The sequence below is a fragment of the Neltuma alba genome, unplaced genomic scaffold (genome assembly GCF_004799145.2).
Source record: "Neltuma alba isolate B1F8T4 unplaced genomic scaffold, ASM479914v2 tig00002036_pilon, whole genome shotgun sequence".
NCBI classification, from domain to species: Eukaryota; Viridiplantae; Streptophyta; class Magnoliopsida; order Fabales; family Fabaceae; genus Neltuma; species Neltuma alba.
In genome coordinates, this window is record NW_021632712.1 from 15,789 (window position 1) to 27,465 (window position 11,677).

Here is an 11,677-nt window from a genome sequence, read left to right on the forward strand (position 1 = left end):
ATAGAAATGATATTTGTATGAACTTAATTGTTTCTGTACAGCAAAACAATTACAGTGCCGAGACTAAAACCGAGATGTTACAGGGCACGAACCAAGGAGGGAAATATTTTATTTACAAAGTATTTATCGGCGTCTTCATTTGTAAAATGAAGACATGGCATAACAACACTTGCAGGAATCCCGGGCATGGCCGAAAAGGCCCCAGTATGTATATCCTTATCCGATAATAAACAGGGAGGGCTGACAGGATGGAACCATGAATGATGAGCTCGTGCAGGGGCGGCGGATGGCAAATGCAGTTTTTATTGGCTACAAGGAATGGTCGCTCCTGGGTGTCCTGGAATTCTTGAGAGTCATCATGAGTTTTTGTCTTTCACCTTCGACTTCTGCAAACTGAAGACTTAACTGAGAGTAACGGTCATGCATCTCTTTCAGTTCCGTCTCCACAGCAACGTGTCTTGCCTTTAGTTCCAGCATGTCTTTGATTAACTCGTTGATATCCCTGAAGCTTCGGAAAATTGCTTCCTCGTCACTGTGTTGCTTCAAGAAGGAGCTGCAGTGTTGGGAAAAACACATCATGCCAAGTGCTCAATTTCCTTCCCCCCCCCCCCAATCAATTTCTATCAATGTTGGGGGTAATTCCAAATACTGCCTGATTTTTAAAATACTACTTCCGGTCCTTGATATAAGAGTTAGTTGACTAATTTGAATAGATTAAGAAAATTAGTTAAGTTAGTTATTTATAACAAATAGGTGTTGTTTTTTCTAAAATATTTTGGCTAATCAAATATATTAGCTAGAACTACCGTCACAAAGACTACCTTGAAAAAACATGGATAAATATGAGAAACAAAATAAATCGTCTTATATTTAAGATCAAAATAAAAGTCAAACGAGTTCTTATATTAAGAACCGGACATAATAAATAAAACTACAATATGACAAAGTATTGTTAGATATATGCAAATCTATTAGAATGATAAATGTATGTAGCGATCAAACTATATGCTTCTCAAGGTTAGTATCACAGCAAACTCCTTTAACTGAAGTATATCACTAGTCACCACGCCAGAAAGAGAAAGGAAATCTAAAGAAATACCACCCAAAAATTTTCACTACTGATGCAAAGGAGAATGTACCTCTGAAATTGTAAGCTTGATTTCTTGGCCTGTAATGCTCCAGCAAGTTCAATCTCCAAAGCAAGAACCCTTTCCAGTGCATTACCACTGACAGAGATTTCATTGAACACAGGGCATACATCTCCCAACTCTTGATTAGCCTGAACAAAGCTCAAAATAAATAAGAATGTAAAGAAAGACATGCTTCATGGTGGTGCAGATAGAATCCATCACCTCATGGAGCTGCATCAATTCTCTTTGCAAGCCTGGAAAACTTGACTCGAAGTTACAGTCATCTACCGATGTAAATAAATTCTCATTCTTCATTTTTTCCAACTGCAATTAGAAGACACAAATCAGATCACATGTTTCAGCCAGAAAAGAGGTTAGACTACATTGGCATTCAACAGAATTATGAAATTAACAAAATAGGGAAAAGCAAATGCTATTCACATACCCCCACATGCATAAGATAGTTGAAGGACAATACTTCTATCACAAGCAATTATAACTATAAGAAGAATGGAAGAAAGCAAGAATAATAACAACAAACTTATTCACACAAAGAAATACCTCATTATTCAAGTGGTCCAGGCTGGATTTTAAACTTTGAGATAAAGCAGCATGTTTCTGCCCAGCAAGTTGCAAGTTCTCTTCAGTTTCAACAGTTTGGCATCCATTTATGCCTCCAAGTGCAGGTGCTTCCTGGCAAATGATTACCCACAGCATTAATAAAAGGCTTGCCAGATATAAAAGAAAGCCTACATTAAATATGCAACAAGAGTAAAAAGGTGTTTGGGTAGCACTAGAAGTGCTTCTGAAAAGTACTTTTCCATAAATTGAGATAAACTCCTCCACATATTTACTTCGTATACCGTAAAAATATTTTCAAAACTATGGTTTTAATTCTATCCAAACACCTCCTAAGTAGTTCTCTTGAAGCTAAAGGCCTTTGCTTGCCTTTGGTGCAAAAGAGACATCACAGAAGAAAGGAAAATGGTGAAAGGGGGGAAGAATAGTCTTTTCTTCCTATAACTTAGTTCCTTACTACCTTCAGCGCACTCCCACTGTTTCACTCAACTTGAAGAGATACCCATTTAATCATTTGAGAATAAGCCATATGACTAAGTCAAGATATTTGGACTTGTGCAAAGGAGTTTTCTACACTGCAAGAAACATATCATGGGGACATTGAAGGTGCCAGAGTTATGTGGTTAAAACTCAGATGATACTACCTCCGGTTCTAAATATAAAAACTAGTTGACTAATTTGAGTAGATTAAGGAAATAAGTTAAGTTAGTTATTTGTAATAAATATGTGTTGTCTTTCTTAAAATATTCTTGTTAATCAAGTTTATTGGCTAGAATTGTCATTATTAGAAGGATTATCTTAGGAAAAAATAAATAAATATGAAAGGCAAAGAAGATTAGGATTTGGTATTTAGGACCAAAATAAAAGTCAAACGAGGTCTTATATTAAGGACTGGAGGTAGTATTATTGTATATTCCATATCTTATCATGGACAAACACAAAAACAATCAAATAAGGTTATATATAGGATTCTCTACCAGTACAACATTCAACCATAATAAAAAGGGCACACCAATAGTTTAGTTCGTTAACAAAGTCAAAATTTTCTAGATTTGAAGTAATTTGGCTACACAGGATCCCATAAAATCGTAGAAACAAGGTTATTTCTCTTCCATTTCATATCCAATAAACATTAGGAAACATACAATGATGATGAAATATGTGCTTCCAAAAAGAATTATATCATTTACCTCAGGTTTTGCATTGATGGGCGTATCTGGACTATCTGGCTCTCGACTGCAACCTACACAGGCAGATTTGGCTTCTCTGGGACTTGATGGACTAGAGGATGGATCCACAGATGAATAATTTCGAGGAAATTTATCAACAATCTCTTTCCCAACAGTTGGAATGTTAGAAATTGGGTTTCTAGAATGAGGCTGTTCTTCAATGGGTTCATCAGATGGGCCAGTCCTTTTCTGTGATACGTTGTTGCCTTCCTTCAAAAATTTGAGATGAGATCCAGCATCTTCAATTAATTCCTTCATCAAGGTAAGTTCAACAGCAATTCTGGACTTCTCCTCATTGCATTTTAGAAGAGAATCTTCAAGCTCTTGCTTTTCCTGCTTGCAACATTCAAGGCTAATCATTGAGCATTCCTTTTCAGCATTTACTAGGTCATAAACATTTAACAAATTGCGTTTTTCAGAAAGTACAGCTTGTAACTCAGCTTCTAGGTCCAGGATCTTCATTCTCAGCTCTTCATTTCTTTTTATGTGCGAAGCTTCAGATTTCTTTCTGTTCTCGATATCATCAATAGCATCTTGCAGTTTCCATAGCATTTCCTCACTATGCTTTTTGGACAAGGAAAGTTGTTGCTTTAGTTCTTGCAGCTTTGTTTCATACTGTTCCTTGATAAATGCTATTCTCAAGGACTCCTGCATAGCAACTTGTGGTCCTTCATGCCCTCTTCTGTCACGAGCATTGAGACACTCAGCATCAGCCTTGTCTTTGAGCTCCTTCAAATGAATGGACAAATTTTTGAACTCTTCCGTCTTCAACACCTGCTCAGAAAGCCTCTTGGTAAGTTCACTGTATTGGATCTGCAACCTAATCAGTTCATCATCTGATTGTTTTAGCGAGAACATTGCACTTTTCAGTTCATCTAATTTGGACTGGAAAACCATGCATTTTACTTCAACTTCTTCCTTATCAAAAAAGAGGTCTTCAATATCTATTCTACAATTTGCCAACAAGTGCTCCAGCCTTTCAACTTCAAGAGCACCCTGGCTTTCATGTTCACAAGAAATATCAATTGCATTCTCTGCCCTGCTCTTGTATTCTGAAAGCTCTTCATTTATTGCATTGTTTTGATCAATTAGTGCTCTGCTCTGAGCAGTGGAGGATTCTAACTCTGATTTTAAACAATCCACACTTCCCGACAATCTTGCATTTTCTTCAATGTAAGTTGATTCTCTGGAAAGAAAACCATTTAACTCAGATTCTACATCAAGATTCTTCTTGTGAAGCACTTCAACTTGCCTGCAAGTTGAGTGAAGCTTTTCAACAAGATTCTCAATATGACCCTCCAACTGAGCCCTTGTGAAAATCATAACGACATCCGTTGCTATTGCAAAATCATGCAGTTCAGCTAAATGAGTTTCCAGAAAACTAATGGAAGAAGATTCTCTTAAAACATCTTTAAGACGTCCATCAGTTTCCAGTAATAATTCAGACACTCTTGATTTCTCTATTTCCAGGTCTGCAACCATTTCCTTGAGCCGGACTAGTTCGTTTTTGTTTAAATCAAAATCCTCCAGCTGGCATTGCTTCTCATTCAATACTGAAGTGAGATCTGTTACTGTTTTCTCTAATTTTCCTCTGAATGTTTTCTCAGCATGCAACTCATCGTATAGAGAATGCAAACTTTCTTTCAAAGCATTAAGCTCTGAAGAAATCATAGAAGATTCTTCAACTTCCTTCTGCAAAGACGCCTCTAGAGCTTCTTTTTCCCTGGTAGTTTCTGATAAACTCAGCTTACACTTTTCAAGGTCGCCAGATAAAGTGTCTAACCTTAAAATTTCTTGAGCAAGGTCATGATTTCTCATACTAAGTTGTTGTAGCTCAGCTTCCAGATGATCAAGAACTGACAAAAGTTCTTTGTGATGCTTCGAGTAAATTTCTTCAATATCTGAACTAGCCTTCAGCGTGTTAACAACTGCTTCAAACTCTGACTGAAGTTTCTGCAACAGGGCACTGGACGTGCTTAGATTACCTACCATCTCTTGCAAATCGTGTTCAAACTTTTGTTTCATGACTATGTAATCTGATTTTGCAGTATTTAAGGATACTTGAGACAGATGCTGTTCATTCACTAAAACTTTCTTCTCTTCAATGAGTTGCTGAATCCTATCACATGCACTATGTTGGAGCTCGTCTAGCTGCAAAATGAGACCATCTAGATCTTTAGACTTCAAGTCCTGAGAAGAAGATGTGCTACAAAGAGAGAGGCCACTGTAATTATTTGCATATGATTCAATCAGTTTCTGCAACTTGATGCACCCAGAGTTGACCACACTGTGCAGATGGTCCTTCCTAGAAACCAGCTCATTTAATTCGCTTCTGCTAGCTTTTAACTCTTCCCGCAAGGTGGACATTTCATTGTGAATAATGTTATTTGCTTGACTCTCTTCTTTCACTAAATTCTTCAACTCCAAGTTTTCTGCATTGCAGGCCACAAATTTACTCTCATAACTTCTATACTCTGCCAGATGAGTTTCCAATTCAATGATTTTCTGAGCAAGAAGATGGTTTTCATGAGCAAGACTTTTAAAACTTGCTTCCAAAATTTCATTCTGGTGAGCAATATCATTGCTTCTAGCTGTGCAACTGGCCTTGTATTCATTTAGGGAGTGAATATCATTCATGGCATTCTGCAGCCTAAGTGTCAATAACTCCTTGGACTCTGTTGAGAGTTTCAGCTGCTGAGAGAGTTGATCGATGTTTTCTTTCATGAGTTGAATGTCAACATTTGCTTCAAGCAACATTTCTTGTAAAGCTTTTGAAAACACTTCCAGGTATATATTCACAAAATGCATATGGCAGGCTTCTTCTTCAACCTGTTTGTACAAGCCTTCTTGCAAGTGGAGTGATTGTTTCAAATCCTTTAGTAAAATATCCTCGCCTAAATGCTGCTTGTTTAATAGAGCATTCTGAGTTTGACATGGTGATTGATTTGAAGTAAGGCCTTCCTCTAAACTTTTCAGATGATTTAATGTTTCAGGGCAAGGAAGTGAAGAATCAGAAAAGGCTTGCTTTATGAGATTCTCGTTAGTTTCATACATAGAAAGAACCTGGCAAGAAAGTAGCTTGAGGTCTTTTTGCAACTGACCAACAGCAATAGAATAGTTCAATCGGGCCCTTTTGAGGGCTGCTTCTGCAGAAACAGCCCTTCTTTCAAGCTCATTGTTAAGAGAATTCAAAATGCGCTTGTCCTCATCAAATTTTAATGTCTGCTCTTTCATATTTAGATGCATTCTCTCAATCTCTGTCTTACTAGATGAAATTGTGTACAGGCAAGCAGAATGTTCATTCCTGAGGTTCTGCAGCTCTGCCATCATCTGTCTCTGATTCTGCTCAAGTTCCTGAACAAGAGCTTCATAGTAGCACTCCATCTGGTCCATTTTCCTAGCAAGGCCTTCCCTTTCAGTTTTGGACTCATCTAGCTCTCTAAGAAGTTCAAAAAGTTTTGCTCTCATTTCAAGGGTAGGATCTATAGTACTAGATTCATGAGACACAAAGCCAGGGATGCTAATGAGATGAGCCATGCCTTCAGATTGGAAAAAATCTGACTCAGATCGAGCTCCTGCTAAAAATTGCTCGCCTTTATGTGAAGCCATCTCTTTGCTCTCTCTTCCTTTGGCAACACTGGTTCCTGGATACCCTTGCTTAACAACTTGCAAAGCCTCAATTAGTGCTTCTAACTCCGAGTCTAGAAACCTAGAATTCTTTTCATGAAATCCCGTGGACACCTTTGTTTGAATTTCTCTCAACTTATCTTCCATAAGCAAAAGCTCCTGGAACCCTTTAAGCTGGGACTTCTGAAATAACTTTTCCTCATCTGTCTCAGTTGGTTCTATCATTGAATATGTAAAGCTCAATTTAGAATTTTTAAGCTGTTGAAAGTCATTTTTAAACTCCAAACACTCTGATTTTAGTACAGCAACCTCTTTTGATAGCGCTTCTCCAGAAGAAATCTCAGCAGCAAGTTGCTCAGCAAAATTTAGCGTTTCAGCACCTATTGCATCCGAATGATTCCGCAAAGAGCTTACCTCCAGTTTTAGACCAAGAATAGATGACTCAATTGCTTCTAAATCTTCTCTAAGTCTGCTAGTATCTTTAGAAGCAGTAAATATATCATTTGCAGCAGCATCGTCCGCCCTCCAATCTTGGACCCAATCACTGCCCTGTGATGGACCAAGTGCATCACCTTTCTCAGGCTGATGACTTTGAGTGAGGGATAATCCACCCGAATCACCAGAAGTTGTGCATTTAAGGCCATCTAGTTCGTTTGTGGAGGACATATCATGCTTCTCAGCATACATGCTCCCCGAAGTAGTCGAAGAGCTGTCAAGTCCAACAGCTGAGTCAGCACACTCTTCGTTCATCCCTGCCTCTACTTCAAGTGAAGAAGCAAGAGGAAGCCCTTTAGATTCTTTCTTGAACTTCACTCCTGCACTGACCTGTATAGTGACAAAAGAAAAGGCCAACATGAAAATGATACTCACACATACAACTTTTAAGAAAAATCGATAGGCATGATCATTCACTCCAATGCTAGATGATAAATTATTATTTCAGCCCCCCCCCGGGGGCATTATTGCATGTCTATTTCCTTATAATGTACTACTAGGCACGTGCCCAAGTATCCTCCAAGTACGTTATTAATGCTCATTCAATCAACCATCAATGGTAGCTTGAATTGCATAATCTACTGATAGTAGAAAACAGTTAGGTGAATATGGTTTGACCATAGATAAGTTACAGAAAATCCTCAGAACTCAAATGTGTACACTGTAGACAACAAGCACTACATACAATCTGTAGGAATAATACATTGTATCTTCAGCTAGGCTGGGAAAAAAGAGTTCTAAATCTAGGAGTGCTTAGATAAAAACCAAACAAAGCACAGATGCATCTGATTAGTGCATGTGTATTGAAAATAAAGTTTCAACATGACTTTTTTAGCCAGGAGAGCTCCTGAGCCCAAAAAAAATGAGGAAACAACAGAAAGTAAAATGTAAATGAGTAATAGCTTTAGGCTAACAATAAAAATGTACAAGACAAAGTCGTAGCAAGCATGCCTGGAGCAAGTGAGGATGAAGATTGCTAAATTAGGTATGGCAAATATATAGACCGAAATATATTGTAAAGGAGAGGGGGAGGGGAATGAAACCTTATTTATATGATTATTGACATTCTGATCTGGAGATGACTCTTTGCTATCAGCAGATTCATCATTAGTGCCTTGGTCAGAGTTGGTCTGCAGACCCTTCTCTCTGAGTTCCCTTTGCTGCTCAAATTCTCTGAAAGTAAATATAAACCTCAAATAAGTGTGTGCTATTGTTGGCTAAACCGCTAAAGCACATTCTTACATGCCACAGATAGTAAGTACCTGAAACCAGTTTTGGATGTCAGCAGCTGCACAGTGACCTGGCTTCAAATAAGAAAATGGACAAAGATTTTTAAGGAATATCAGCGATATCCCAGGCAGTAAATATATTCTCATTCTCAATACATATGTAAAAGCAAGATGCCATTGCCATGGACCACAGATGCATCAAATAAGGAACTGTATACTATAAAGCCATAAAAATACAAAAATTAACAAAATGAAGAAAAATTAATTTTAAAAACTCTCACATGTAGTATGGTTCCTGCCTCACATCCATTGAGCTGCACAGAAACAGCTGTAGGCTTCAAGGCATCAACAAAATCAGCCAGATTGATGGTCGCTTCCCCAAGGATGCTAGACCGCGAAGAGCCCTAGTGTGAGATAGGCAAAAATGAAGTTAGTACAGTTCCGTTGGGATAAATGCCACAGGAACCTCTCTTATTGTAAGACACAGACAGCATGTAGACATTTCTGATGGTAGCAGGTAATAACAGCTAGCTCTCTGTAAATATATGATATTCAAATTTCACAACCACAAGAGTTGTCACGTTCTTAGCATATGAGTCATAGTATTAATTAAATTTGGTTCCCATACAAAAGCCATTCAGACTTGAGGATTTTGAAAGAGAAATCCATTCATTAGTAAATGAACGTTGATATATTTTTTTGGTCATTGCATCACAGAATTAGAGGATATGGTGAAAATATGGAGCACTGGGCTATGTATACAACCCAAAAAATGGCAACACATGAGTAGTTTCTATAATAAGGCAATTATGCAAATGACATGAAAATTTCGACAAATAAAGCAGACTATAACTACAATATAAGTCATAAAAGAACATACCATTCCCACGACAAGTTTATAAAGTTTGTCATCATATTGTCTTGTTTTAAGGTCTGGAGAAGTCTTGTAGTTTCATAAATTGGTCTGCCCACTTGCAGGTTCCATTTCTCACATTTGCTTTGGTTGTCTTTGCTATGGCCTTCCCAGAGTCAGAAGGTATAAAAGATATAAACAATATCCATCCGGATTGCGGAATCTAGGCCATGAATATAAAAAGCTTACTATCAGCACTTACATAAAGAAAATAAATTAGATGCATGAACTTTTTAAAATCCACAAAAATATAAGGAATTAGCCGATGGCAAACTTACATGCGTGGCATGGAATTGCAGTCGGAAAACAACCTTTACTTTTGTCTTCTCTATCTTCCACTTTGTGATTCTTGACATTGTTCAGGCAATCAATCAATCCTATCATGCATTATAGCATAACTTGAGGGTTCCACAATCATTTCTAAGCCCAATGAACCGCTTTAATTGTCATGCATGCAATAGCAGTAATCGTTATCTCCTGAATGTCAGAGAAACAAGGCAGCCACACGTCATCCTTAGAGATAAACCTACACAGCAATTTGAAAACCTCACAAACCAAGTTATAATCCACTGATCCAAAATTATGACAGTATATATCATATGGAGGGCTTACAATGCCTTAGATTAACTACAAGTTTGTTACGGTAAAAGACTTGTGCCACCAGAAGTGAATAAACAGAACAAAGAATGGCATCCAGGAGGGATGACACTTGAACCGATGAAAGACCATATAGAACAAGCACATCACGGAAATGAAGGGCGGGGCATTCGCACAGCACATAGTATCGATTGTCGTGAGTCGTGAATCATGATGAAACCAGTGTTTACCGGGCCGAAAAAATCCAGTAATTACTAATGCTGTACTCTAGAAGGAAAAATGTTGGTATTATTTTAACCATCATTTGTCTGCAAACACTGGCTTAATCAGGAAATCCAAATTTGCCAATTGCGAGAGGAAACAATTGCATGTAGCACGAAAGGCTGACTCGTAAATTCAGCCTTCAAGTTGGAACTCGATTATAGAATAATGGAGTTAGATCTCCAAGTTGAACTATCGCATAATGCGTTTGGCTGCAAAGAAAGTAGGAAAGCAAATATGAAAGTTAAGCCTATTTTAACCCGAGAAGAGTCTATCCAGCTGAGCTTCAACACTTCCCGGTTTCGCGTGTTAGACAGTGTTCAGCAGATGAAACAGCTAATCCAGCATTTCTTCTCCTCCCCTCCCCTCTTCCCCGTTCCCCGAAAACGCGAAGATGACCGAACAGAAAATGATCAGACTACAAGATTTGGAAATAAAAGCAAAACCACGCATACCGTGTTGAAAGAGTCGGAAACTTCTCAGAATGTCAAACCTGAAATTTTTTGCCAAAAGTCCGCAAAGAAAAATCGCGGATCGAACGCAATGGATTCAAATTTGACCTCGTCGATATAGACGAGCAGCAGGAACCCGAAAGCTGCTTTGCTTCGGACAATGCCACTATATACTTGACCCGAAAACTCAGAACCCAAAGACTGACAAAAGCAAAGAGTGAAAGAGAATCCTGACCCAAATGCTACGCCGAATGTAGGAAAATATGCAGCTAAAAGAGTAAGCACGGTTTTTTTCCCTAGCTTAAAAATGTTACCAGATACTGACACTCCTTACATCAAGATGGAGCCAAAATAAAAGAGAAAATGCAATGAACAAGAAAACGCCAAAAGGATTGCGCAAGCAAAGTGCCGCGGTAAGAAGACACCTACTGCCACTAGAAAGCTGACACCTAAAATCGTCAAAATTACCAGCGACAATTTATAATTAATATATTGAAGCCATAATATATTAATAGTGTTGGAAGTGAAGGCTGTATAGTGCGGGCATTATTGGGTAGGTAAATATCTGCGGACCTGTAGCTGCTTAAGGAGCAAGAAACGGTAAGGAATCTTCGGACGGAAGGCTCTGACTGTGAGTGACCGTCTCCGAGCCCCCTCTGCGTGTCGTGAGAGTTTTGGTTCGTTAGGATTTCAAAGACGATTAGGCGGTGGCGTGAGTTTGCAGTAAATGTGGAGTGACCGCCATTATTATCAGGTGAAATGGAGCTATGATAGCTTAGATAGTCCATCAACTTCAGAAACCAGCCATAATCTCTAATTATCAGCTAATTACAACAGACATATCATGACCAGTGGTTGGTTGGTCCTGTGAGAATTGTGTCTTGAAAAAATCATTTTGTTTAGCTGTCCTCATCGCATTGGCATCCATGGGGATCTCTGCATCTGGAGTAGATTTTTCCGTGCCGTCCTTGCTTGCTTCTACTATATTTGGACTTAAATGGTATTGTGAAAGACCGTATCTTAATTCCTCCTTGTTTGTGTGGCTAAATTTTGGGACTAGGAGCAGAGTGGTTTCATCCAGCCTGCCAACCCAACCTTTTACGATGTAAACAGCCCAGATAAAATATCAGACAATTACAAAATGTTTTCGCTAAACTGAGCTTCT

General features: G+C 38.4%; 1 protein-coding gene across 1 annotated transcript; it reads right to left on the minus strand.

Moving 5' to 3' along the window:
* Positions 1-215: 215 nt before the first annotated feature.
* On the minus strand, positions 216-10,337 carry LOC114715740 (coiled-coil domain-containing protein 18-like). The gene is given in 13 exon segments (XM_028900619.1): positions 216-553; positions 1,140-1,279; positions 1,353-1,454; positions 1,692-1,823; positions 2,900-7,390; positions 8,104-8,233; positions 8,323-8,360; positions 8,571-8,693; positions 9,170-9,225; positions 9,228-9,254; positions 9,257-9,365; positions 9,481-9,679; positions 10,321-10,337. Coding segments are annotated over 12 exon segments (5,670 nt in total). The 5' UTR covers positions 9,559-9,679; positions 10,321-10,337; the 3' UTR covers positions 216-309.
* Positions 10,338-11,677: the final 1,340 nt, after the last annotated feature.